The 24,954-nt window shown below is 37.5% G+C and overlaps 2 protein-coding genes across 2 annotated transcripts in view; one reads left to right on the top strand and one right to left on the bottom strand.

Moving 5' to 3' along the window:
* The first annotated feature begins 873 nt into the window (after positions 1–873).
* On the top strand, positions 874–19,662 carry LOC140238284 (acyl-CoA-binding domain-containing protein 5-like). The gene is made up of 11 exons (XM_072318219.1): positions 874–1,009; positions 2,964–3,084; positions 5,049–5,121; positions 5,960–6,007; positions 10,230–10,422; positions 11,109–11,351; positions 12,840–12,979; positions 13,693–13,825; positions 14,507–14,665; positions 15,563–15,813; positions 16,245–19,662. Exons 1-11 carry the CDS (start codon positions 946–948, stop codon positions 16,455–16,457), a joined length of 1,638 nt encoding a protein of 545 aa, XP_072174320.1. The 5' UTR covers positions 874–945; the 3' UTR covers positions 16,458–19,662.
* A 3,862-nt stretch (positions 19,663–23,524) lies between these two features.
* Positions 23,525–24,954, bottom strand: part of LOC140238159 (bromodomain adjacent to zinc finger domain protein 2B-like) — a 115,441-nt gene continuing 114,011 nt past the window's right edge. The window contains exon 34 of the mRNA XM_072318098.1: positions 23,525–24,429. Within this exon, the coding sequence (XP_072174199.1) occupies positions 24,276–24,429 (154 nt within the window). The 3' untranslated portion in view covers positions 23,525–24,275. The remainder of the gene's footprint in view (positions 24,430–24,954) is intronic.

Here is a 24,954-nt window from a genome sequence, read left to right as displayed (position 1 = left end):
CCCACATTTTGTGTAGCCCTAGATAGCCATGGCTTATTACAGGTACAACAAAAAAGAACATTGTAGCAGTCTACCTTGTAGACTTCACACCATAAAAATCATCTTCTTTAATATCTAGGCCTACAATGTGTGAGGAGGGTGATACAACTGTGCAGGATATTTTTGTGTGTCCAGTGGTTCTGGTGACGCCAGGGCAAGCAGCCTGTAAATTCATCAGCTAGATATGTGATGAGACATGTTTGAAATGTATTTCATTTGCCATCTATGATGCAGTTATGATGCCACTGTGGGATGTGTGAGACATTCCTATTTCAAGTGCAGTAGTACCCTCTCTGAAAAGTTTTATCATGTTCAGTCTCATGTTTGTACAATGTAGTTCCTGCCCATGGTTGATTAGATGTTACATCGCAGGTGAAGTACCAAAGGTACACATAAGTTAGTGTATTGCATGAAAAACAAACAAGCAAACAAGCAAACGACCTCCTGCTCCCCCCCCCCCCAAAAAAAAAAGAAAAAAACAACAACAACAACAAACAAACAAACAAAAAACAAAACAAAACAAAAAACAAACAAACAGCCTACTGCTAGTATCCGATTCGCTGATACATATATCCGACTGCACTAGGTAAACCGAATCCGTCAGCTGACTGTAAACAATCACAATCCCTGCACTGTGTACACTCCCTCGCGCTCACTGTGGCACTGCGACTCGCATGCAGCGGAGCAACGTACAGTGTACTGTAGCTAGGAGTTTAGAGCCCACGCACGCGAGGCGGCTGTGTGGGTGCTTATAATGCGGTGCTTTATGTGCAACCAGCCAAGGGCCGGGACGTGATGTTCATGACTGACTTTAGCAATTTATTATATTAGAGGCGATGTAAAATAATGATAGAGGAATCAACAACGAAACAGAGCGATACGCGATAACCCAATACCACGATCACGATGGATGAAACCACTGAGAAATTCGAGAAAGCTGTTTCAGTGATAAGAAATCTCCCCAAAAATGGTAAGATTAAACTAGCGTTCTACACTAAATGAGCATTTGTAACATAAGGCTTTAATTGCGAATGCGTACCTGCCTGCGTGTGATGACTGCTGAATGTAGGCCCTAGATCTATGATGCGGTGTACCGGTACCAAGTGTTCTTGTGTTGTGACGGTGTGGCATGTGGTAGACTCAATTCCCCAACACCCAAGCCAAGGGCTTAGAAACTGTTCGGAATCTAGAATCTAGTAAGCTGTACTAGGAGGTAGATCTACTACTACTAAAGGGTACTACGCGGGCGAGATCTAGCCTAGTACCTCTTTGATGCAAACAAAGCAGAAACTAGATCTACACTATTCTACACTGCATCTGCACGTCCTCGACATCCCACCAACCAAGTTAACAGACAATAAATGAAATGAGCTTGTTTTGATTTGTGTCTTGATCAAGGACACAAACAGAGACAGACCATTTATAACTTGTATAAGTAGAACTTGGATCAGGCCCGGGTAGCCTGGTGGAGAATATTAAAAAAACCCGCACAAACGTTCGACCTCCCATGGCCATGCCAAACTTTGGTCACTCGGAAAAGCATCATATCATTGATCATAGAAGAGTGTTTTTTTTTGTTTTTTGTTTTTTCAATTACCGAAGATGTAGCTGGCGGTCAAATTTTAGACAGCATTATGGTCAAATTATGGGCAGCTTGCTTTTAATATTAATACCATGTGTCTATTCAGATGCAACACAGTGGACTGCCTCAACTCGGGGTAGCCTCTGGAGTAACTGCGACCAGCCCCAACACGCAGTGGTGGGGCTGCGCATTGTAGCAGATATGATCATGACAGGCGAAGTATAGCACCTAAATATCAATATGAATTTGCAAAAATTCTGTAATATGAAGACTTAAAGGTGAAGTTATAATGTTGAAGACTGACTGCGTTCAACTTTTGGTCCTGCCAATATTCCATTTCTGCTCGAATTGATGAGTTAAATACGACTCGGTCGAAAGGAACTTGGGAGAACGACATCTTATACAGTCAATGGATTTGAAACTTGTGCGCATGCGCTGGCCGTCAATTCGTCTGTACAGCTGTAGCTTTATGGCAAGGCCGTATCATACTGTTGTGGCAAACCCTCTCGCTGTATACTTGTATTGCGTTGCTTTCTGGGTGGGTACGCGCGCGCAGGCCTTGTCAGAAGGCTAAAAGCATTGCGACTCCGCCCAGCACATGAATATTTACGTGCGCAGTGTACTGCATACTGATTTCGAAAATGGTGAATGGGATGGGGAGCTAGGAGATGGACCTGTAAAAAAAAAACAAACGTTTTTTCAAGATCATTGGACCAGTGTGAACAAGAACAAGGTGAACGTATGGTAGGAATTAGATAAGAATCTTATGTATACTATAGAAGTAAGTTTTTTTCTAGTGAAATTCGAAACTTACGGAGGCGTGAAAATCTGTGACAGACTGTGTATGTTTTTCAAGCTTACCGATATAGCACTCTATTGACTCAGGACGCTCCCACAGTGTGTAGCTGTGTACACGGAGCGTCCCGGGGTTACCTCTGGAGTAACTTGAGGTACATGTACGAGGAGTAGACATCTCACAATGATCTTCTTTTGCTGTTAAAGTGGTCGAGATTAGGAAATATTAAACTCTTCAACTCGTACAAAGTACAATTTTTATTCCCAAATAGACAGTTCAAAAAAAAAAATGTAAAAAGTAAATTTAGACTACAGATTTAACCATGACTGCATTGCAGAACTTTTTAGATGTCTATAAATTCAGTTTTTACTTGGAGCAGGTTTATTCAGAATAAGATTTCCTGTATCCTTTATTGAGGGATAGATTTTAGAGCTGATCTTGTGCTTTTGTTTGTGTAATGTTGGTTTCATTTAACTAGGAATTCCCATGCTAACCTTGAAAAGAACAAAAGCAGACTCGCTGAAGTGTTCCCATACTTCATTTCAGGTCCATTTCAACCATCCTACGAAATGATGAAACGCTTCTATGGTCTGTACAAGCAGGCTACAGAGGGACCGTGCACTCAAACCAAGCCTGCGTTTTGGAATGTGGTTGCAACTCAAAAATGGTGAGGAAAATTGCTAAAAACATACCTGGCCAGGAGATTGGCATGGACAACAATGTAGTCAATGTACGGTGTAACTATAAAGTGCATTATGTGTATATCATCACTTATAACAATCCTACAATTGTATAGATCTGTAAAATTAATTCACTTTAAATTGTATTTTTGTCAAATTACTGTGTGTGTTGTTCTGGGCAGTGTTGTCTATAATGTAATTAGCAAAATTATAGTGTGCAATGGCTGTTCAAATACATTACTGAGTTGTAGCAGCATTATTTTCATTGAATTTTACTGTCCGATAAGTGTATTTCAATGCTCTGCTCAATAATCTGATTGGTATGACTACATAGAACTAGTACTGTACTTTGTATTGAACGGAATGCAATATGGATCTTGTGGCAAAATCCACACAGTCATTATAGTGTACAAATCACACAGGTAGTAGGTGTGACTGGAGGACAAGTTGTAAAACAAAGATTGAACTGAGATATAGGTAAACACACATGTGTATTTGTGTATATCTAAGGAATCATGAGTCTAGTGGTTTCTTATGGCCTGCAGTATGAACAACACATAAATGGAGAATGACAATACATTTCTCAAAGTACAATCATATGAGCTAACAGTTACCAGCATACCAACTCAGACACTGCACTCATCACAAGGCAGCAATTAAAGGGCCAATGTATCCAAAGGAGCTGCAATACATGGTTATTTTCATTTTGTGTGTATGTGTGTGCACTGTGAGGATTCTTCCAAGCATGAGCTATACGTACAGTGTACATTGTACATTGTACATTTTTAGGATTATTATAATCATTGTATTGTTTCCAGATAGAAGTTTCTAAAAATTGAAATTAAATGTAAGGTACATTTGTAGTGTGTGTTTAAAATGATATTTGACAGCTCTTTGCTACATTTTTTCAAAGGTAATTACAGTTAACAAACTGATCAGAAGTTAATGAAACAAGAAAATGATTTTGATTAGTTGATCGCTCTTTGTAAGTAGTCACAGACTGTGTGACTTTCAAAAAATGTTTCGTAAGATAATGAAGATAAAGATTATAGAACTTATAATGTGCCAGCTTCGCATAGTACAAGATGCTCCTATTTTATATGTATCTTCAATCATGTCTATCATAGAACTCAAAAAATGCAAAAGCAAAAGGGAAAGCATATTATGACAAACACTGTTTGTGTTTTTGTAATTCTATATTGGTAGCTCTGACATTATCTTTGTGACCTCTAGCTGTTCAACATCATTAACAGGTCTGGTGTTTGCAGTTCTAAGGTTTAAACCTCAAGTGCATCAACATATTGTCACTAAGTTTAAAACGTCAGAATACAAAAAAGATGCAGTAGATATGTAGCTGACATGTGCTATTTAGCTATCAGCCAGTTGTGACCATTGAATTTAATTGCTTATTAATATACAGATATACAGATATAGGTGAATGTTATTCAGGTGTTTCAATTGTCTTGATTTAGAATGCTTCATAGATCTACATTTGTATTCATATCCTACCCCATAAAGAACGCTGATCTAGTCTACAGCATGAAATGATGTGTTTCAACTTTTGCGACACTGAAATGTCAAAAAAGTCTATTTTGATAGCTGCTATTGCTGCCAATTACCACCTTTAGTTTTATGTGGCTGCAGGATAAAGACTAAATGTATTACTACCTTTGCACCTGTGTCATGAAAATCAGAAGTAACAAATATATGCTCTGGTATTTCTCATGGATAACATTAAGATCGTAGTGCATGGTTTTATCATGTATGCAGGACGTATGTACAGTATCAACAACCGATAATGATATGTGCTGACCTCCATTTAGCAATAATGGTGATGCCTCATGATGTATCAGTATTAGGGTGTGATACATTTTTTTACTTGAAGCAGTAATAACGCTGCAGTTGATTAATGTGTGTCCATTAAATGCTTACCCGGTATCAATTATAACAGGCAAGCTTGGACGGCTCTAGGGGATATGGACAGTGATGTGGCAAAGACACTGTATGTGGATGAACTCCTGAAGGTACATGTAGAGAGCATTCACTTGCATTTCAGATTTTTACAGTGCAAGTTTTACCGCCTGCTTTTTTATGTCAGTTTATTTTGCATGTGTGGTCAATGTGAATGTTGACTTGGTCTTACTTTGTGCTTACTTTGTCACCAAGTTTGAAAATTGAGTGAATCCATAAGGGTGTGAAAATGCTGCATGTTGAAATGCTCTTTTAACCTAAAGGTGTGTTCACAGAGCTCTGTATAACTTGACGATACCTTGTGGTGTACCTGTTTGCCTTGTTTTACTCGTCGGAAACTATTTGTTTTTGATAAGCATGTGCTTTTTGCTTTCTCTGTGTTACCCACTGTAATAATGCAATGTTGTCGATACATTTGCTGAGCGTACATTTGCTAAGTGATGGAATGACATATAATGCATTGTATTAAATAGAAAAGTGGTGATGAAAAGCTCAATAATTACACTGTTGCCAAAATCAGTGGTACATGCAAAGCTACAGTAGCATTCTGAATCAAGTTCCTAAGTTGCACTAATATTCTTTTGATTTATCTTTTCATTGTTAAAGCATCCAAGAACACTAGTTTGCAAAGTTTATTAGTAGATATATATATATATAATGAGTATCTTTACATAGAATATTATGATACCCCTACTGAGGTCTATAAATACATGCACATTGCTGCCTTCTTTTTATTTCATTACTTGCATGATTTTATGTACATTATTCCAGCATAGACAACTGTCTATTAATGTATGCTATGCATTAGTTATTTTCTGCACTCCCCTCCCCATACGAAACACTCTTCTCATCAAATTCTTACCCTGCTAAATTTCACTTTCTGTTTGATAGATTATTTTGGAAAATGCCAACGCCAGAGACATCCCCCATCTTCGACAAGTGAGTCTCAAAAAGAAAAGAAAAGAAAAGAAAACAAGATTGCCTCGATATATAAAGTAATACCATTGCTCTGCACAATCTAATGTTATTGATGCAATTGCATTCATTCTGATTTTCACATCATCTCTCTTACTGTATACACAATCTACTGTATTTTCCTGTAATGAATTGTGATGCATTCATCTTATGCAAATCATCCAGTTTTGATACTAACAGTATTGCCACACACTGCCTTTTCCTTTTTCTAATTATCATCATCACCTCGTTATTGAATGGTAGGTGGTTCTCAAGAGAAGACTCATAAACCATGATTCTGGGTAAACATTCAAGGTCAATAGCACAATCAGGGTATGCAATTGTGTAACAGGGCAAAAATGAAAAAACTTGGTGAAAATGCTTTTTTTGTTGTTTGTTGTAGCTGAGTGTTCAAATTTTCATTTCATGTAAAGAAAGAGTCAAAATTTTGCATTAAACTGCGCATAAATTAGCATTTAAATTAGGGGTGTCGAATTACATTGAAATGACTAATATATTGGAAAAATTCATTAAAAAAAAGGAGAATGCTTTTTTCATCTGATATTGCTGTTAGATATTCATGATAAATATCCCTTTCATTCACCACCAGCACATAGCCATGACATATCACAAAATATGAATGAATTTCATATTTTCACTTCTCGAAATGGATGATCAATTTTGTAGGCATTATTTTGAATTCAAATAAAACCACTTTTACATATTTTATCATATTTCACTTTTGCCAAAGAGTGAAGAGGCGAAACTTTCAGGAATAGGTAACAGACATATAGTGGCCATTATTACAAATTTTTATGAAATTAGGGCTGGTACTTTGGAAGATATTATATTTTTCATCTAAAAAATTATCTGTACAGTTTGACCTTGAATGTGCGCACAGTATTTGGATCAATTCTCATATTTGTAAACACAGATAGAAGAGTGAATGTGAGATTTATGATGACTTGAGTTGATATCCAAGCTGTGACACTCAAACAATGACATATTAAGCCAAAATACTATGTTTTTGCTTATGATATCTTGAGAAATTGAACAAGCATTGAAATATGAACACGGAACACTTATCATATGACCTTCATGCAGTATTACATGGGCGTGTATTGGTCTTATTTATGCTCAGCAATTTGTAAAAATATAAAAAAATAAGTTCCTATTGCTCAAATTTGCTAAAATTTTCACACAATAGATTTCTACATATGTACAATTCATGGTTAAAAAAACAAGGATATTCAATAAGGGGAAAAGATTCTTTAAAGTAGTCAAATCAGGATATACCTAACTGAAAGTACTGAAAAACGGCTGCACTTATTTTACTCAGCATTTGAAAATGGCTCAAAACTCAAAACTGGCTGAACATTTATTGGCAAACAGCACACCATATTGTAGTGTGTCTTCAGTACTTTCAGGAAAAGCGAAAAAATAAGCTGTTTCTCCATGTATAGCTGTACAGCATGGGTTAAAAGGTCACAATGTCACAAAAATAAGCCAGCATTACACTCCTACCAGGATGGGACTTCAGACCTTATAACTTTCTCCAGCTGAAAGAACCACTGTTTTTTATTGCATGCAAGCAATGCCAGGAAAAAATCTATTAATTTGATACCAAACACATAGGGGTAGACTTAAAATATGGACCTCAAATCTTGATTTTACGTAAGTTGTAAAACGCTTTTTTTGACGCATTACGTGGGTTTTGGGGGACTTTTTGGTAATTAATCTTTAATAATTAACAGTAAATGAGAAGAAATTAGCTATTGTCTTACCACATGTGATTACTGATGTCTTGGCATGCTGCATGTGAATTTTTAAGTCAGTTGGTGCATTCTTTTAGAAGTTACAATTTTTTAAAGTGAGAAAGTCATGATTGCATACCCTGATTGTGCTTATCACCTCAACGATATGCAAATACTATTTTTAGCCTCTTATCAGGCTAGATTAATCACCCCAGACTTCTTACACATCATCACTGTCTATGTTTCTGTCTGGTAGATAATCTTCGATAGATTCCAGGCTAGAGACCTTCCTCACCTCTATCAAGTGAGTTTATGTTGCTCAGTTGCCATGGTATCTTCATACACTTCACAATCCCTCTCAAACTTGTCAAAGGAGACCACTTTGTCGGCATGGAAACTTGTACTCACTGTACAGTATCGAAATTGCACAAGTGACACTGCCCTGTTTTGAAACTCAATATTATCATAAAACCAGGTTCGCCATTCATTTGTATGGACCATCACGTGTTCAAAAACAAACACAACACTGTTCAATGTTTATCACATCATCATTTATCTGAACTCGTGTGGAGAGCTTAATGGCATTTCTCTTCCCCTTTTTTTTTTTTTTTTTTTTTTTTTTGCTGTGAGTAGATGAACAGATTCTTGCAGAAAGGTATCAGGAAAGACTTTATGGTATTTTCACATGTACAAGATCAAAACCAAACAAATACTTGCTCAGTAAGATGTAGCCCACTTATGACTAAATCACATTATCATATGCAGGAACATGTGCTACATTTTGTACATAGGTTTCCTGTACTTTTAAAGGGGTGGTATAGTTTTGGTTGAGATGTATATGTACATGTACATATATATATATATATATTTAAGAGGAATTCAAAGTTTTTGTTGATAAAAATTGGTTTTGAAAGGCTGAGATGTCAAAACACAAAGAAAAACCAAATGGTAATGATAAAAGGTGGGTCCCACCTTTTATTGGGACCTCTTTGTTTTTTGATATCTCAGCCATTTCAAAACCAATTTCATCAAACAAACTTTGAATTCCTATTAGAATTCCTATGCCCTTTCATATTTCCTCAGAGGTTGAACACTCATTATCTCACAAAAAAAAAGTTGGAAACCTGAATCCCCATCTCAATCAAAAATATATCCTCCCTTTGAAAGGCAGCAGTGCTAGATATAAAAATAATCACTGTTCACATAAAAGGGACATCTTTATTTTCTTTTGAAGTATTTTTTCCAAAATTAAAAGTTGAATAATGCAATATGGCTTCCCTGTAATTTCTGCCTTCTGCATAAGATGAGGGTGTCATTAGTTACTGACTCAATTTTATCCTTATTTCTCTAACTTTGAATTTTTTTTCATCCTATTTCTATCTTGTTCTTTTCCTGTCCGTTTCTCGCATTCATCAAATGTTGTGTTTGTTTGTTTGTTTGTTTGTGTTTATACATTTGATTTGAGGGCTGTACAGTCGTGTGAATTCTGTCTAACAGGATTGTTTGTCGGGGCAAATGGTGGTGCATGTTCATTTCCTGTGTGCACTTTGTGATGTACATAATGTATGGGTTGTATAATATTGCATGAATAATGTCTGTTAGAACAGTTTTGTGCCATCTTTTGATAACTTTAACTATGCATGTTTGTCTATTAAAGCAATGTTTTTTATATAACCCACCAACAGGTGTGTCTACAATTGTAGGTACTCTGCTCATATACTTGTATATTCTTAGATCAAGAACTACAAAAGACATTCTGATAATGCTCAATACAACAACAACAAAAAAGATAAAATAATGATTATGATACAGATAAGCTGCTCTCTTATCTTAACTGAGATTATGGGTTTTAGCACCAAACTTGTGAACTGCTGTGACTTTGTATTTAATCTGATGGCTATGTCAGATTGTATGCATCTTCCTGTTTATGTATAGATTATCATTTCTTACTGTAACTACAGGGGCTCTTCAAACATTTCACAATAATCTCTTAACACACATTATTTTGAAAAGGAATCCTATCTTGTGCAGTATTTTTCATCAATTTTTTAACCTGCATGAATTAAAATGATATACCTGAATGCTATACAAAAAGAAAACACATATTTTGTCATAATTATGAATGAAATTAATAGACGAATCTTATTTTGTGCAATATTTTTCATCAATTTTTTAACCTGCATGAATTGAAATGATATACATGAGTGCTATACAAAAAGAAAACACATATTTTGTCATAGTTATGAATGAAATTAATAGATATATTTCAACTTCTTGAAGATAATGAATTGCAGTGTGTGCTCATAATGTGTCACAGTAGACTACTTTGTTAAAAGTCACAAGTCTTCGTGCCTTACCAATATCAGGTTTGAGTGTGGAGTTGGCTACGATAACAAAAGACTCTAAATTGTGATGTCCCTAGTATGATTTTGTTCTTGTATTGCTCAATGAAGATTGTAGAGACCATGCCACAGACAGATGAGGTTGTTGGCTTCCTGAAGGCCATGGGACCATTCTTTGAGTTTGTGTCTGTGGAGGATGCTGCAAAAGAAGAGGAGATGGCGACCTCTACTCCAAAGAGTGCAAAGGTCACCAACTATGCTAATGGCAAAGTCAAGATGAGGGAAAATGGAGTCAGTGATCATGGTAGGTCATGTGAATTGCAGTTTATAGCTCATTTATCTTTTATCTTTTCTTTTCTTCTGTTCTCTTGAGTATGCAACCAGAATACAGAGCTCACAGTCTAATACTGACTGATCAAATGACTCTTCTAACCTTGATTTCAAATACACAATTACATTTGTACATGTACCATAAGCTGCCATTCTGTTGATATTTTACAAGGTGACAATTTGTACAAGCAAGTTCTATTTTCAGTGATGGAAAAATGTTGAAATTAAGTCCAAAGCTTTCTTGGTGTATCCTCAGGGTTTAAATTGAGATTTTTTAAGGACAAGGCCATGTTGTGTTTAGTCAGCACGAATAAGAAGTGCAAGAAGGGCCATCAATAACATTCTATTTTTTAAGAGGGCCTCAAGGCAAACCAGAGGGCTTTTCCATGGTCATGACCTTAATTGCATTAGATCGACTGAAGTCCCATAAACCCACTAGGATTAAGTCAAGCAGCTGGAATGTGTAGTGTTTGGTGACCTCTGCTAACATATCCAGATGCTTTATTGGATTAGGAATAAGTGACATTTTTAATTCATTCATTGCTTTTTGTTTCATGCATATTTTGAATGGTACAAGTAAATCACGAAGCCACTATGATTGTATTTGTAGTTCAGTAACCTGTCAGTATTGCTTGTGCAACACAACTCCAATCCCTGCAGGTGATCATTATGATGGAGTCATGAACGGGGAGCAGAATGGTCATCTTGAGCTTCCCAACGGTCTCCATGACAACACTCAGCATGTAGATGGAGAGACAGGGAACGAGGAGGGGAAGGAAGAGGAAGAGGAGGTGAGAAACGGAGAGATGGACAGAACGGATGACCAAGCCGAAGAATCTGGTGTTGGCTCAGAGGGAAGGGATGACAGTCTTGTCATGATAGAAACTGCGCGAAATGAAGAGGGTAAGAAGATGGAGTTTACATCACGCATCACATCCAATCACACAAACTTTTATTGAATTCTTGTAGGGTGGATGATGAATTCCAATGTGACTCCACCCTTGCTTGTCAACCTATTGATGTCAGTCAGGTATAAGCATGGACAACGATTAACACTTCATGTGCCATGTTCGCATATTCAGCTCAAAGGCACAACCTCCCCCCCCCCCCCCCCAAACCAATCAATAAATTGCCAAATGCCACAGTACAATGAAAGCATTTCTCACAGTTCCATTCCTGCTGCATGTAGCTTGTATTTTGTGTGGCGATTGACTCTCAAGCAATGTTCCCTATCATAAGATTTGCGAGTAAATTCTAAGTTTCTGTCACTGTTTTGTGTGTAAAAGTCATGCTCCTTCAATAATTAGAAAGAAAAACAATCACAGATTTGTCTTACAATTTACACTGAAGCAAAGCTTGGCATTTTCTCTTCAACCGTACCCATTACATTTCCATGGTAACAAAAATCTCTAAAAGCTAGATAGGTCTGAAAAACAGAATGTTTTCCCAAAGCATGACTACGTTGCTGTCTTGATTTAATCTGTGAAACACTCATCAAGCCAGTTGGAGCAAGTCTGTTCACGAGACATGGCCAAATAGACAACGTGATTGAAAACTGCCATATGTTCATGATTAATGCTCAAGTTGGTAGTACCTGCCAGCAGAATTCAACATGTGCTGTGCAAGCCCTTGTTGAGTAGTACTTGAAACAAACCTTCACAAATTTTCATAAAGAAATGCCAAAGTTAAAGGGTGTATTTATCTTGAAGGTTTTTTTCCAACAGGAGAGGAGTTTCCTTCTAGACTTTTTGTTACTCAGATTTTCATAAACAATATTGAGCCATTTTGCTTTGCACACATGAGCCAGAAATTCCATGGTTTTTTTTTTTTTTCTTGACAAAATTCATATAACGGCTTGAAACTCCTCATGCATAAAGCAAGTCACATGAAGATTAAGAAATTCACCAGTGAGTCCCTTTTTTTCCAGCAGTGACAAATTCTTCCGTGCTATAAGTGCTATCCCAACTGCTGTGCTATTCAAATAACAAATTAAAGAAGAGCTATTATCCAAAAAGTGTTTTGTAACAAGTAAATGATTGGCTTTTTATTTATTATGAAAAGGAGGAGAGCAACTGGGTTTAGTCAATGTCAAATTCAAGCAACATGACATGAGACAAACATTTCGTTCCATTTAAGTTGATTTTTGTTGATATCATCTGTAATTCAAAAAGCTGAAATTTGTTAGGATGAATAAAACAGAAATCAAGTTCTTTGACTCATCAAGAGCTGACTGTGGCATGACTTTCCACAGTCATTGGGTACTCTGTCACCATCAACTTGATTAAAGTAATAGTATAAATGAAGGGAAGCTGTGGTCTTTTGGCAAGTAAAAAAAAAGAAGAATCAGAGAATGTTAGATTAACCTAAGTGGGTGTGTCCCTTCCATTTCAGATGCAGTGGAGCTGAGCCACCCGATCCTGATTTCTAAAAGCCAACTGGAGGCCGGGAGAGAACACTTGGCTTCAGGCAGCGAGAGTGAATCGGATGGGGACGAGTTCTGTGACTCTGTCGATGAACCACTTATTGATAAAGTGAGTTCCTTTGAGAAGGAATTCCACCTGATACTTATCACTCGTGGCTTGGTATATTCCTTATGACCAAATAAACAGCTACACATATCTTGTTTATTCTATCATGTGAGAAGGCTTATTCCATGATATCTTGGTCTTTCAATAGTCCATTATTTCGTTTCGTTGCTTAAACAGCAAAACAAAACATACCTGAAAACTGCATGCAAATGACAAATTAGCAGTGAGCTGTTTACACCTGTTGCTGACTCTTGCGTTTTCACATGAATTGAGACAGCGCACTTGATGATAAATTTTGTCCATGGATATGTAATAGCATGTGTATCATGAACCATATGCCATCATCAACATATAAACTATAATCAGCAAAGGGGTAAGGTACTACTCCTATGATGCATGTGTTGTTATCTTGGAGTTTAATTTCATGAAAGCAAGCAAAGACAGGATGGCCTTTTAAAATTCTGTGAATAAATTTCCTCTCTTGTCTGTTGTATACAAATTTATATTTGCAGGTGAGACAGGTGATTGAATTTGTTTGTGCAGAGTGCATATTTATCTGATAACAGAAAGAAAAATGAAACCATGTACATGCATGCATATCAAAAATATTGTTATTGGGTTAAATGATCTATGATTTATACCAGATTGATTCACTTGGTGTTTTGTTTAGCTCCATCATCAAATTGTTTTCCTTCCTTTTAAAACTTATCTTGCAGATCAAAGTAGACCACATATCTGGGGCATCACACATGCATCCAATCAGTGAGGAAGAGACTGAATCCACGCACCAAACTCTATCAACGCCATTCAATGGTGACAACGCCCTAGTTACTGAAGCAGTTGTGCACAGTAAGCATGTCATATGTGTCATTCAAATGTGTGACTTTGCATGGTGAGGTACACATGTGTATGTCCATGCATGCATGAAGAGATCGAGTGTGTAGTGTCGGCGTGTGATAAGTCCTGAGAAGCACCGATTGTACAGTGCACTCCCGCTATCACGGTTATGACGAAATTCGGGTTACAACGAAGTAAAAATTCAGGCCGCAACATTATCCACTCTATGTATTTCTATTGTTTATTTGTTTGGCTGTAACAAAATTTCGATATAACGAAAGAAAACTGCCAGTCCCAAGGACTTCGTTATTATGGGAGTCCACTGTATTCTTTCTGCGTAGCTCTTACAAGAGTTGAGCAAGCTTGTCTAACATTTTAGGAACTGATGATCTTTAGCAGCTACCCAGTCATAGGAACTTTTTAGCTGTTTAGGGGATCAGAATGTAATTTGTCAACTTGTATATATGTATTAGATTTTGTAATGATGTTGTAATAATGATAGTAATACTTGTATTTCTATAGGCTGTTGAATGACTATAGTCTAACTGAAATAAATGTACTATAAATTTGCTAGTATCTGTGAAGTGCTCTTGTGTTTTGATTTTCTTTTTTTCAGGCAATTGCCAGTTCACTTTATTTTTTAGAGAGAGAGATATAGAATTAAAATATGAAATATGTGTGTTTGTGTCTCAGATAATGTTGATGCAGTGATAGTGCCTCACACCAGCAGTCCCACCCACACCTCAAGACCGTCCCTCCGAGGGGGCGGCGACGTGTCTGAAGGGTCCAAGGGGCAGAGTCCAGGGGGTAGCAGGCAATCTCAGGGCCAGGCGGGACACAACTCATCCAGGGGTAAGACAATTATATAGTGAATGTCTGTATGGGCATCTCTTTATCAAACCTGTGCTCTCGTTTGGGGAACCCACATGAAAATTTTTTGCTAGGCTTCCCATTTTGATTTAACACTTGTAATAATAAAGACTATAATGCTCGTGGTGACTTTACCAATCATGCAAATGCTGATTGTAATTAAAATTTCTGTTTCCATACAACTGAAGGGATTTTATAAGCCAGGTAACAAAGCAACCATACATTCAAAACCCTTTCATAAATGTGTTGCCCCGCCTATCCATATCGCTGTTATTGGCTTTCAAGACAAAACCTGTTAACAAGCTCTGTAATTTTATGTGCATACACTTGATGCATGTTCCTCATACAGTATTGATATTGCTATTTTGTGGATAATTGTCATTAAAAAAAAGGGAAAAGAGAAATAGCAGTGTTTTCAAAGTTTCTGTCATCACTAGAACCATCCTTGCACTTAAGTTTGCTTTTTTAAATGTTGGAGAAATAGGAGAATACTAAACAGCTAGCAAAGAGATTATATGCACTATGCATGCCTTGGAATTGAACTGTTAATAAATTTCTGCAGGTATCAAAACCATGTTTTGTACTATGGTGTGAATTACATGTGTTATGTGAAGTTTAGCTGCAAGAATAAACCTACCATCAAAGAGAAACAAAATTCATTAATAAGACCTCTGTACAATTTGTCATGATGGGATTGTTATAAATTACTGTCACATTCCTGTGGCTAAATTCTTCAAGGTTGGATAGTAATCAACAAGTCATGAAAGACATAGTTTTACAGATTTAGAAACAAGAAAGGAGCTTGCATTGTACAACATTACATTGTTGGTTTCAAACTGACAAAATGGTACACGTAATATGCTTTGTTGTTTATGACAGGAAATCTATCTGCAAGCCACAGCCGAGCGGCGAGACACCTGAACCACTCCGACACTGGAGTGGATAGGGCCTTAGGAGGGCGGGAGGGGGGCAGACTACCAGGTGGTGGACATGGCAGTAACCCTGGTGCCCCCATCCCTGACCCCGTAGTGGAACAGATCACCGTGTCCCTAGAGAGGTTACAGCGAGATATGAACAGTGTGCTGGTGAGGCTGAACACACTAGAGACCATCGCCATTTCTAGGCATCAGGTGAGACAATCACCCCCTTTGGTGTCTGTCTGGAGAGGGAGAACCTAGGAAATGTCATGAGAGTCAACGTACATGTAATTCTGTTGCCTTTACCATCTTTTTTTTTTCTTCATATCTCTTCATTCCCCTTTTGCCTCTTCTGCTTCTTCTTTTTCTTCTTCTCTCGTAGGACATTGGTACGGGGTTAATATTATTTGCTGACTTTCACTGGCCTTCCGTGACAAACCATGAATTGTCAACATCATTAGCCTTTATTTATGAGAGCTCCCAAGTGATAACTGTGATGTTAAAAGCATACAAAGAAATGTGAAAACAGCAACATCACCAATGGTCCTATGCACCCTATAGTTGGAGAGTTACGTGCGTGACATGCAGAGCAAAATCAAAGCAGAGCAAAATTTGTTTCCAACTTCCTTCTCCCTGTTTGCTAGATGGAGACTCAGCAGGCGTACATGACTGAAGGGTCCCCCTTATCAGCAGGTGGTCTACACCCCAGGACCACGCCCAAGCCTAGAGCTCCCTGGTGGTGGCCATTCCCCACCCTGCCCGTCAGGACTGTAGTCATCCTATTGGTCTGGCCGGTCATCGTCCACTGGGTCCTTCGCTTCTTGGCCAGACACAGGCGGGGCCGCCGGCGCCCCTGACTGCATCTACAGGCTTTCGTCATGACGGCCACATCCAGTTAACGAGCGTATCATCTTCACATGATTTGCCAAAAGTCTATCCCGAGAAGACGAGAAAAAAGTAGTGTTGTGCTAAAGCACGAGAAAGAAAAATTCACACATATGTCATGATTTCAGTTATGCTCGTGCTTGGGTTCTTGGGTTGGCTTACAGAATGGGATGAAGTGCTCAATTGCAGTGTAATTCAATGTATGTCTTTCTCTTAATCATGATGTGCAACATAAATGACAGTGCCTATGAAGAGACCCATTAAAGAGCAAGTCATCATCCTCTTGGTCTGAGGAGAATCAGTCATGATGATACCAGCAGACAGAAATTCATTGGATTCGTATCTACACTATGTATTGTGTTGACTGTGAGTATGTTTGCCAGAAATGAGAAAACAGATTTTGAGTCCGTTCATATCTCTAGAGACTTGTGGAATTTATTAAATGTTTCAACCATAAGATAAAACTGGACAATTATGAGCATCAAAATCTCAGACAAAAGCCAACTGTAAACCTGTGAAATGTGCTACAGATTCTTCAGACATAGAGTTGTTTGTGTTTTCTGTTGCCTGATTATGCTAGCCACCCTCTCAAATAGGAGAAAATGCAGATATTGTCCATTTTGCTTCGCCCTTCTGTGAAACTTCATTCTCTTTGTTTGCACATTTAATGATGATGTTTTCATTTTGATTTCTGCCCAAAGGCAATTTGTTTTGCCCATGGTTACTAACAAGATCATTCAAGTGTTGAATTATACTCGTAACCAGAATCCTGTAGCTATTTCTGACACATGCAGATGTGATTTGATTCATTCATTTTTATGAATTAATCGCTGTTGTCTTACAAATTACAAGTGACATCACCTTAAAGTAGTTGTGTGGTGAACTGTATTTCAAGATAAAATATAGGAGTGCTAATTGTTTGTTTCTTAGTTTGTTTGAAAGAAATGTGCCTGAAAAAGTTAAGAAGGGATTTTAACTAGATTTTTAGGGTAGGGTCATTGTGGTACCAGCAGATACGGATATAACGTTTTGGTGGTTTTCCACATCACACTGTAAAGCATGAAATTTGTTTAAATTGCCACTTGCATTCAGTGCTTACAGTGTAGACAACTTTCGCATGCATTTCAATTTTGTGAATCTTGGCTTTGCGAATAAAAGTGCAGAATGACCAAAGGCACTCATAGCTATGAGAGACTTTCGAAGAGAAGTAAAGCTCATTTCACAAAGTCTCTCATAAGTGTGTTACGAGGGGAAAGTTTCTCATAAGTCTCATAAGATATTACCAAGGTGTACACAAGTGTGTCTTGAAATGTGAGAGCAGAAAAGAAGCAAGGTTTTCTCTGTATGAATTTGAGACCATTCCACGCCTTATATTACTTGCCACGAGAATAGAGGAATCATTTCAGGTCTTGCTGATGAGATATTATGAAATATGGTTGCATCTACAAATATTTGTGGTCAACTCTTAAGATCAAGCATTTGTTGTACCTGATCTACAGTATTATGCCCCATCACTTTTCTCTCATTCCAGCCATGTGGAAAAAAAACAGGGGGGGAAATTAAAAAATATTTTATTTCATTTTTGTTTGTTTGTTTTTTCTTGGGGAAGGTGGTATAGTGTAGAAGTGTTGTGGGTTATACAATTATTTGTAAAGTTGGTCATCCATTCATCCATTCTTTATGCTATGTGTAGTGTTTCAGTCTGTTCCAGTCTCTTGCATTCGTTAACTTGTGTTTATTTTTGTTTTCAGTAGAAGTTTGCATCTTCAACTGACATGATCAATTTTCTGGTACTTTATCATCATTGTGCATACAATCTGCTCAGGTTATGCCTTCATGATTGCCTAAAGGGATAACTTGTGGCGACAATCATTTTATGAATGATTGGTTGAATCACTTTTCATGAAATGTTCGCCTCAAACGTGTGATAGAAAGAGAGTGAGAGGGCGAGAGGGCGAGAGGGCAAGAGAGAGAAAAAAAGCAAGGGGAGAAAGTTACCCCCTAGATAACAATGATGTATGCCAGAATGCATCACGCTAAGCGTGTGATGTGCTTTATTCAGATGAGTTGGAAGAATGTATTCCTGTTCTCTGCCATTATGACTTTATAATGGTGATGCTTCTGAAATCAAACCAACCATTTTTCACATATTGTGATAAGTACAATGTATGATATGACATTCTTGCAGCAGGCTATTCAAGCTGGACATTGCTTCAAGAACCTTTTTTTTTTTTTTGTCTTGACCACGTAGCAGAAGCAAGACATGGGGCGTTACTATTCCATCATCGGCAGTAGAGGTGTCGTCCTCAACAATTTGGCGTACTCAAACTTTCCACAGCTTTTAACTATGACCATCAAAATCACACCACTGGTATATAATCTGAAAATGCCAGTTAAGTTGAATATTGATGAAGTTTGGCAAGGTCAAAGGTCAAAATGTCAATGAACTTTCTCTGATTAAGCACTCTATTGTGTGCTCTCAATAGCTTTCCACAGCTTCGAGCTACATTTGACAAAAAAAAAATTCACGCGACTGCTACGTCACCTGAAGATGCTGGTCAAGTTTGAATATTGGTGAAGTCAGACAAGGTCAAAGGTCAAAAGGTCCATGAACTTACAAAGAAAGATCACTATAATAACAAATTGCGATATGCCGATGAGACATTGCTTGGTGTTTGCCTTTTTTTTCTTCAAATGTCAATTGTAAACTTATGTCATACCAAGAATTATGAGTTATCGCACCATCCATTTCACTCTGAGAAAATAACTCGTCCTTTATTTTTTGGCTGTCATCATACACATTTCTCTAAAGTTTCATACCATGCAAGTACTATTTTCAGTCACTATGTGTTTGATTTTACTATTATCATCTGTGAGAGCCCAGTCACTTTTGCTGAAATTTGTATCTGTTCAAGTGTTACATTGGTCTCTGAAGTATTTTGGTCTTACTGTCATTGCTCAAATCTCTTCTTGGGTAGATAAAGATTATTTGCATAAAGTGATATCATTACCAAGAAAAATTCTTGTGAAAGTGGAACTTGATTCATATACATGTATGTTCTTGTTCCAATTATTGTGTATTTGTGTGCACCTGTAAATTGAATAGAGTCGTGCCCCAGGCATTTTATGCAATTTTACATGTATATGAGGACAATAAAGCCATAAATCAAGCTCAAATACTTGTGATTGCTGCCTAACTTTGTGTATCGCAACATTTTTGGGCGGCAAGATTTTGAACTCTTTCAGCTTACAATCAGTTGGAATATGAAATGTAAAAATGACATGTTTCTATGTTATTTGTTCCTGATCATGATTTGGACAAGATTCTCCAATTCCTTCTAACATGCAATGCAAACTACAGGGCCCCAATCATTTCATACCAGATGTTGGGATAGCAACTCAAGCTAGAGTGGCAACTTCTCATAGCAACAGCCAATCAAGAAGCTTGATTTTTGTCAATACCATGACAATTACCATTCCAGCAAGAGTTGCTATCAAAGCAATATTTTATGAAATGGGACCCAAATCAGTAAGATCAAGAGAAGGAATGGAACTCCGTATTTTCACCATCACATTCCAAATCAGACACATCCTAACTGTTACACTGATGGAAAAAATTGAAGAATCAAAGGAGAGTCATCTCATTAGTTTTTGGTCTCAGTCTAACATTTTATTATTTTTTTTTTCACAAGACACTTTTATTCAATGATTTTTTTTTTTTCCTTTTCAACTACAAAAACTGTTCACAAGTTTCTAGACGACAACAACTACCACTCATACTGTACATGAACATCAATGGAGAAGGAGAAGAAAAAAAAATGACATCAAAGACAAACAACAAAATAATGCAATCTGTAGACATTGCTTGCACCTATGACACGGACAATGAAAAATACAGGCAATGTATGAACTACAAACAAAATAGACTCATTCAAGGCTCTTCATGACTGTACAACAAAAGCTTCTGTTTACAGAGTAATTTGTTTGGAAAGATGTTTTTTCTTGCTGTTCCACTGATTTTATAAACAGATACTCTGCTCAATTCTTATGGCAAAAGCAAATGGATGCAAGATATATGGACATGGTACAACTGTTCTCATAACCAGTTATTACTGTTTGAATTCTGAAATTGTGAGGTAAGCTCTGAAATCCTGTGGTGACTACTTCAGTCACACTTTCAGTGTAAACTGGGTTTCCAAGTGAACTAGAAGTGGTGGAAAGAAGTTGTGTACTTGGTTAACTTCAAACCAAAATGAAGTGACAGAACAGTGGAAGCCAAGCTTGCCCCAATATAATAAATTTTGGCAGAAATTTCAGCTCCCGGTCTCTCTGTATTACACATGCCTGTCCACCGTATCTGCTGTATGTGCTACCAAGGTAACTTTTCTTTTTCTCCCGTCTACTCTCGAGTCTTGCGAGTCCAAAAGCACAACTTCCAAAACCGGAGGTAAAAGTTCAGAAAAACGTTCAGAGAGAGGGAGCAAAGTGATGCTGTTCTTCAGATACTAACATAGAGTGCTGTTGCTCTAGATCCAGAACAAGAAAGATATCTGTCAAAGCTAAGTGGCATTTGTGTATACAAATTAAGTGACATTATTATCATCTGTTTTTGCAGCAAATTAAAAGGTGTAAAGACATGATGATACACTCTGCATGATTACATCATTTTTCTCATGGTTGGACCACTGCAAAGAGATCCTGGTTGCCACTTTGTCATATCCACATCTACAGAAGAGAAAAAAATAACTTACATTTTTCTTTCCATTTAACTTACACGACATTCTGTACAAAGATGGTACATCATTCACGAAGACATCAAGAATAGATGAAGATTTATGCTCTTCATAGTAAACACTGTATCGTACATGTTAAAGGCCTGTTGTTGATTTTTTTTTTACTATCAGCTTATTGAAAGAGGCCTCCAATTGGCTAGAATTGCACAACTTAAAAGTTATCTATGCCACAAAAGTTGTTGTATGCACACCAAAAACTAGAGAGATTTTTACTACAATCTCTTACATTACAATTGAGCATCTTTTCCAAAATATTCCTTCTCTTTATTCGTTTCTTTCTTCCTTAAAACAAAAAGACAATTCAAACAGTTCTCCATCTGCACAAAGTTTTCCACTGTGAACCAGCTCCTGACCAATTGGTCATTCCTGTACTAGATTTCTTGCTCACTAATCAGATCCTCTGAATTTTTGAATCTACGACTTCGGGGGAAGTTCAATGCCCTTATACAAGTAAACAATAATAGTATCTTTCATGAGGTCAAACACAGTCTGACAGAGAATGTACATTGTACCGAACTGCCTTTGAACAATTCTTTACAAAGTGCACATCACTGGCATTTTATTCTCCACAACACTAGTTACATCTTTCTTCTCTCTTTTTTTTTTTTTTTTTTTTAACCCACCGAAAAACAGTCACATGAATCTAAAACGATGCATCCAAACATTCATGCACAGAAAAAAAAAAAAAAAAAAAAAACTTCACCTCTATTCGACTTAGCTACACAAGACACAATTCTGTATATCTCACATGATATGTGCAGTATATTACAAGGAATACTTGGTCCAATGTTTAAGCATCATTATTGTCAAGTCAAATTCACTAAATCGCCATATCACAGATGGCTCTTACTACTCACAAAGTACTATTTATATTTCTCTTATATGAGAATAAAGATATCTGATTTTTTTGTTTGTTTCTATTTTTTTTTTCAATGTTGACAGGAAGAGAAAGGACAAAAGGAAGCTACAAAATGGAGATGCCAACAAGTTTCTTTTAAATGTCTTCATTGTATCTTTCTGCCGGGTTTTATTTTTAGAGAGACACAGAAATAATGAAAGACTAACCCACATCTGATGAAAGGCCACTGAATAGAACAAGTACCTACAAGAGTGCTTTTATTTGGCTCCGTCTGCCATCTCTGCACGTAAGGCTCTGTAGTAGAGCATTGTCCAAGTTTGTGGCATACACATCAAACGTATTAGTTTAACAAACAGCAAAGCAGTGTCTCACAGCTTATATGCTGCTGGTACATCCCAACAGACTTTCAAAAATAGCCCCCACCCACTAAACTTGTACTACGTGTGACTTCGTGTCACAGCTGTGAAGCCTACTGTATACGAAAGGTGTGCAAATATTAGGTATTCTTGGATTTGCCTTCTTCAAGTGACGCTACACGATGCAAGTGACATTTAGTAGATACCTTTGATTATCACAACGATCTGATATATGTTGGGCCGTACAACCACCCACCTATCCAAACACACCCATGCATACAAAAGCTCTCTCTCTCACACACAAACACACATAAACATTACATTACATGCACAGGTATCCTTCTACACACACACACACACACACACACACACACACACTTACTCACCTACGCACACAGAGTAATCATAAATCACATATTCGACTGATTATGACCTGAATCAAATTCTCCACATTCTTAGAAAAAAAAAAAGGGGGGGGGGGAGAGAGGAAAAAAAAAAACACAAATAAATCTGACATATACTTTGAAACTAACCAAATAACAGCAGGCAATAAATGCCTACCTCAATTATTGATTTTCTCACTCCAGCACATAAAGACAGATAAGATTACTTCTTTTGTTTTGAGCACAGGTATATCAGATTCCAATCTGGCTTAATGGAATTGCAAATAAATATTTCTGTGCACAAACTACTACCAGGCAATATCGAATAAATAAATACGCATTGGTAGGCTTGCCGCAAACCATGAAGCAAGGTCCTTCTCAACGTTTACACAGCACGATGGCGCAATGGCAGACTTCTACGACGCATGACAACCCACACACACACAGAACGACCAAGAGGGGCAAATACAGAGTTTTTAAGGATGTTTGGAAAAGTTTCAACTTTCTGGGAGGAGCACTCTGGTAAACAGGACCAATCCAGCTCAGTTCAACGCTGTCCCGTACTCTTGACAATTCAAAACATCAATGCCCTAGTCTGGGAAGAGTGTGAGAAAAAAACACCCCCCCCCCCCCCCCATCTTCATCCATGTGTAGCAATATATCACTTCATCATGATTCTCAAACGATCTTGCATAAAATGTGCCACAATACATCTCAAATTTGAATGACAAAAAAAAAAAAAAATATGACGGCATCATACTCACTGCATTATGCATAGGACATACGAGGACACAAGAAACTTATTTGAACATCTTCTAAGAGTACTTTATATTCATCCGCATCATCTGAGACACCTGGTCTACATTGGTACCAGCTTTGGCCAGCTAACATGCTTGTGGGACATTGTGATACGATACTTATGCCCTGTTGCTCTAAAACAGTGAGGTAGGATAATACAGCGATGCTCCATGCTGGCTTAACCACGCCGTGCCGAATTCCTAGATTGAAGCCTGTACTTAAACAACATATAGTTTTTAATTTCTTTCAAGGAAGATACGAGGAGAGGGAACACAAAAGTTTGACAAAGGCAGCTGCAACTTAGACACTAACTACACTCTACTGATCTACCGAAAACGATCACTACATCAGCAACTGTACACATTCGTTTGATTGTTTTGACACAAAAGCACAATATCTTCATCGAGGTTCAGAGGAAAAAGAATTGAAACACTGAATACAATGACATAATGAGCATATATTATCCAAAATAATTATCTTAAATTATTACCAAATACATCTGTAGAAATTCATTTTGTCTTCTGCTTGCTGCTAAATGGAGGACATTGCAAAAAGTTTTGTTGTTACAATTATCGACTGTCGCGACGTCTGCTTGCAAATGTTACGATGCTTCCGTGATTTCCATCCAGCGCGTTTCAAAGAACGACCGCATGGCATGTCCCGCTCGACCAACTTCTGACTCATCTTCGTTGAATGTCTCGCAGTTATCAAAGATTAGTCGGGCGTCTGCAGCAAATTCTTCCAGCATCTTGTACCTAGTGGCGACAGAGGGCAGGAAAAAAAAACAAAATATCATGATGACTGCCTGAGAAATGGAGCTACACACTTTGAGAGGAATGGCAAAATGAAGGATGTGATTGTGAACATTCTTATAAACCCATCCCTCACAGGAGCTATATCAAGTCCATGAGGAATCATTTCAAGTCGGAGACAAAGAGTTAAAGGGATGGTGTAGTATTGGTTGAGATGAGAATTCCGCTTTTAACTTTTTGTGAGATACTTTGAAACCACTTTATGAAATGTTAAAGAGCATACACTCCTAAGAGGATTTTATCAGTTTATTTGATGAAAATTTTGCAAAACAAGTTGGTAACCTGAAACCTCATCTCAACTGAAATTTTACTATCCCGTTAAAGCCCCTTTGCCAATAAGAAACAGCACATACATGTTATCCCTGTAAAGTGTACAAGCTGGTACATCATTATAACAAATCATGCTAACAGCCACAAAGATAATGGCCAACACTGGCCAATCAAGGAGTTACATCTGGTGGTCGATGT

The sequence above is a fragment of the Diadema setosum genome, chromosome 14, assembly GCF_964275005.1.
Source record: "Diadema setosum chromosome 14, eeDiaSeto1, whole genome shotgun sequence".
Lineage (NCBI taxonomy): Eukaryota > Metazoa > Echinodermata > Echinoidea > Diadematoida > Diadematidae > Diadema > Diadema setosum.
This window is presented reverse-complemented; position numbering and strand designations above follow the sequence as displayed.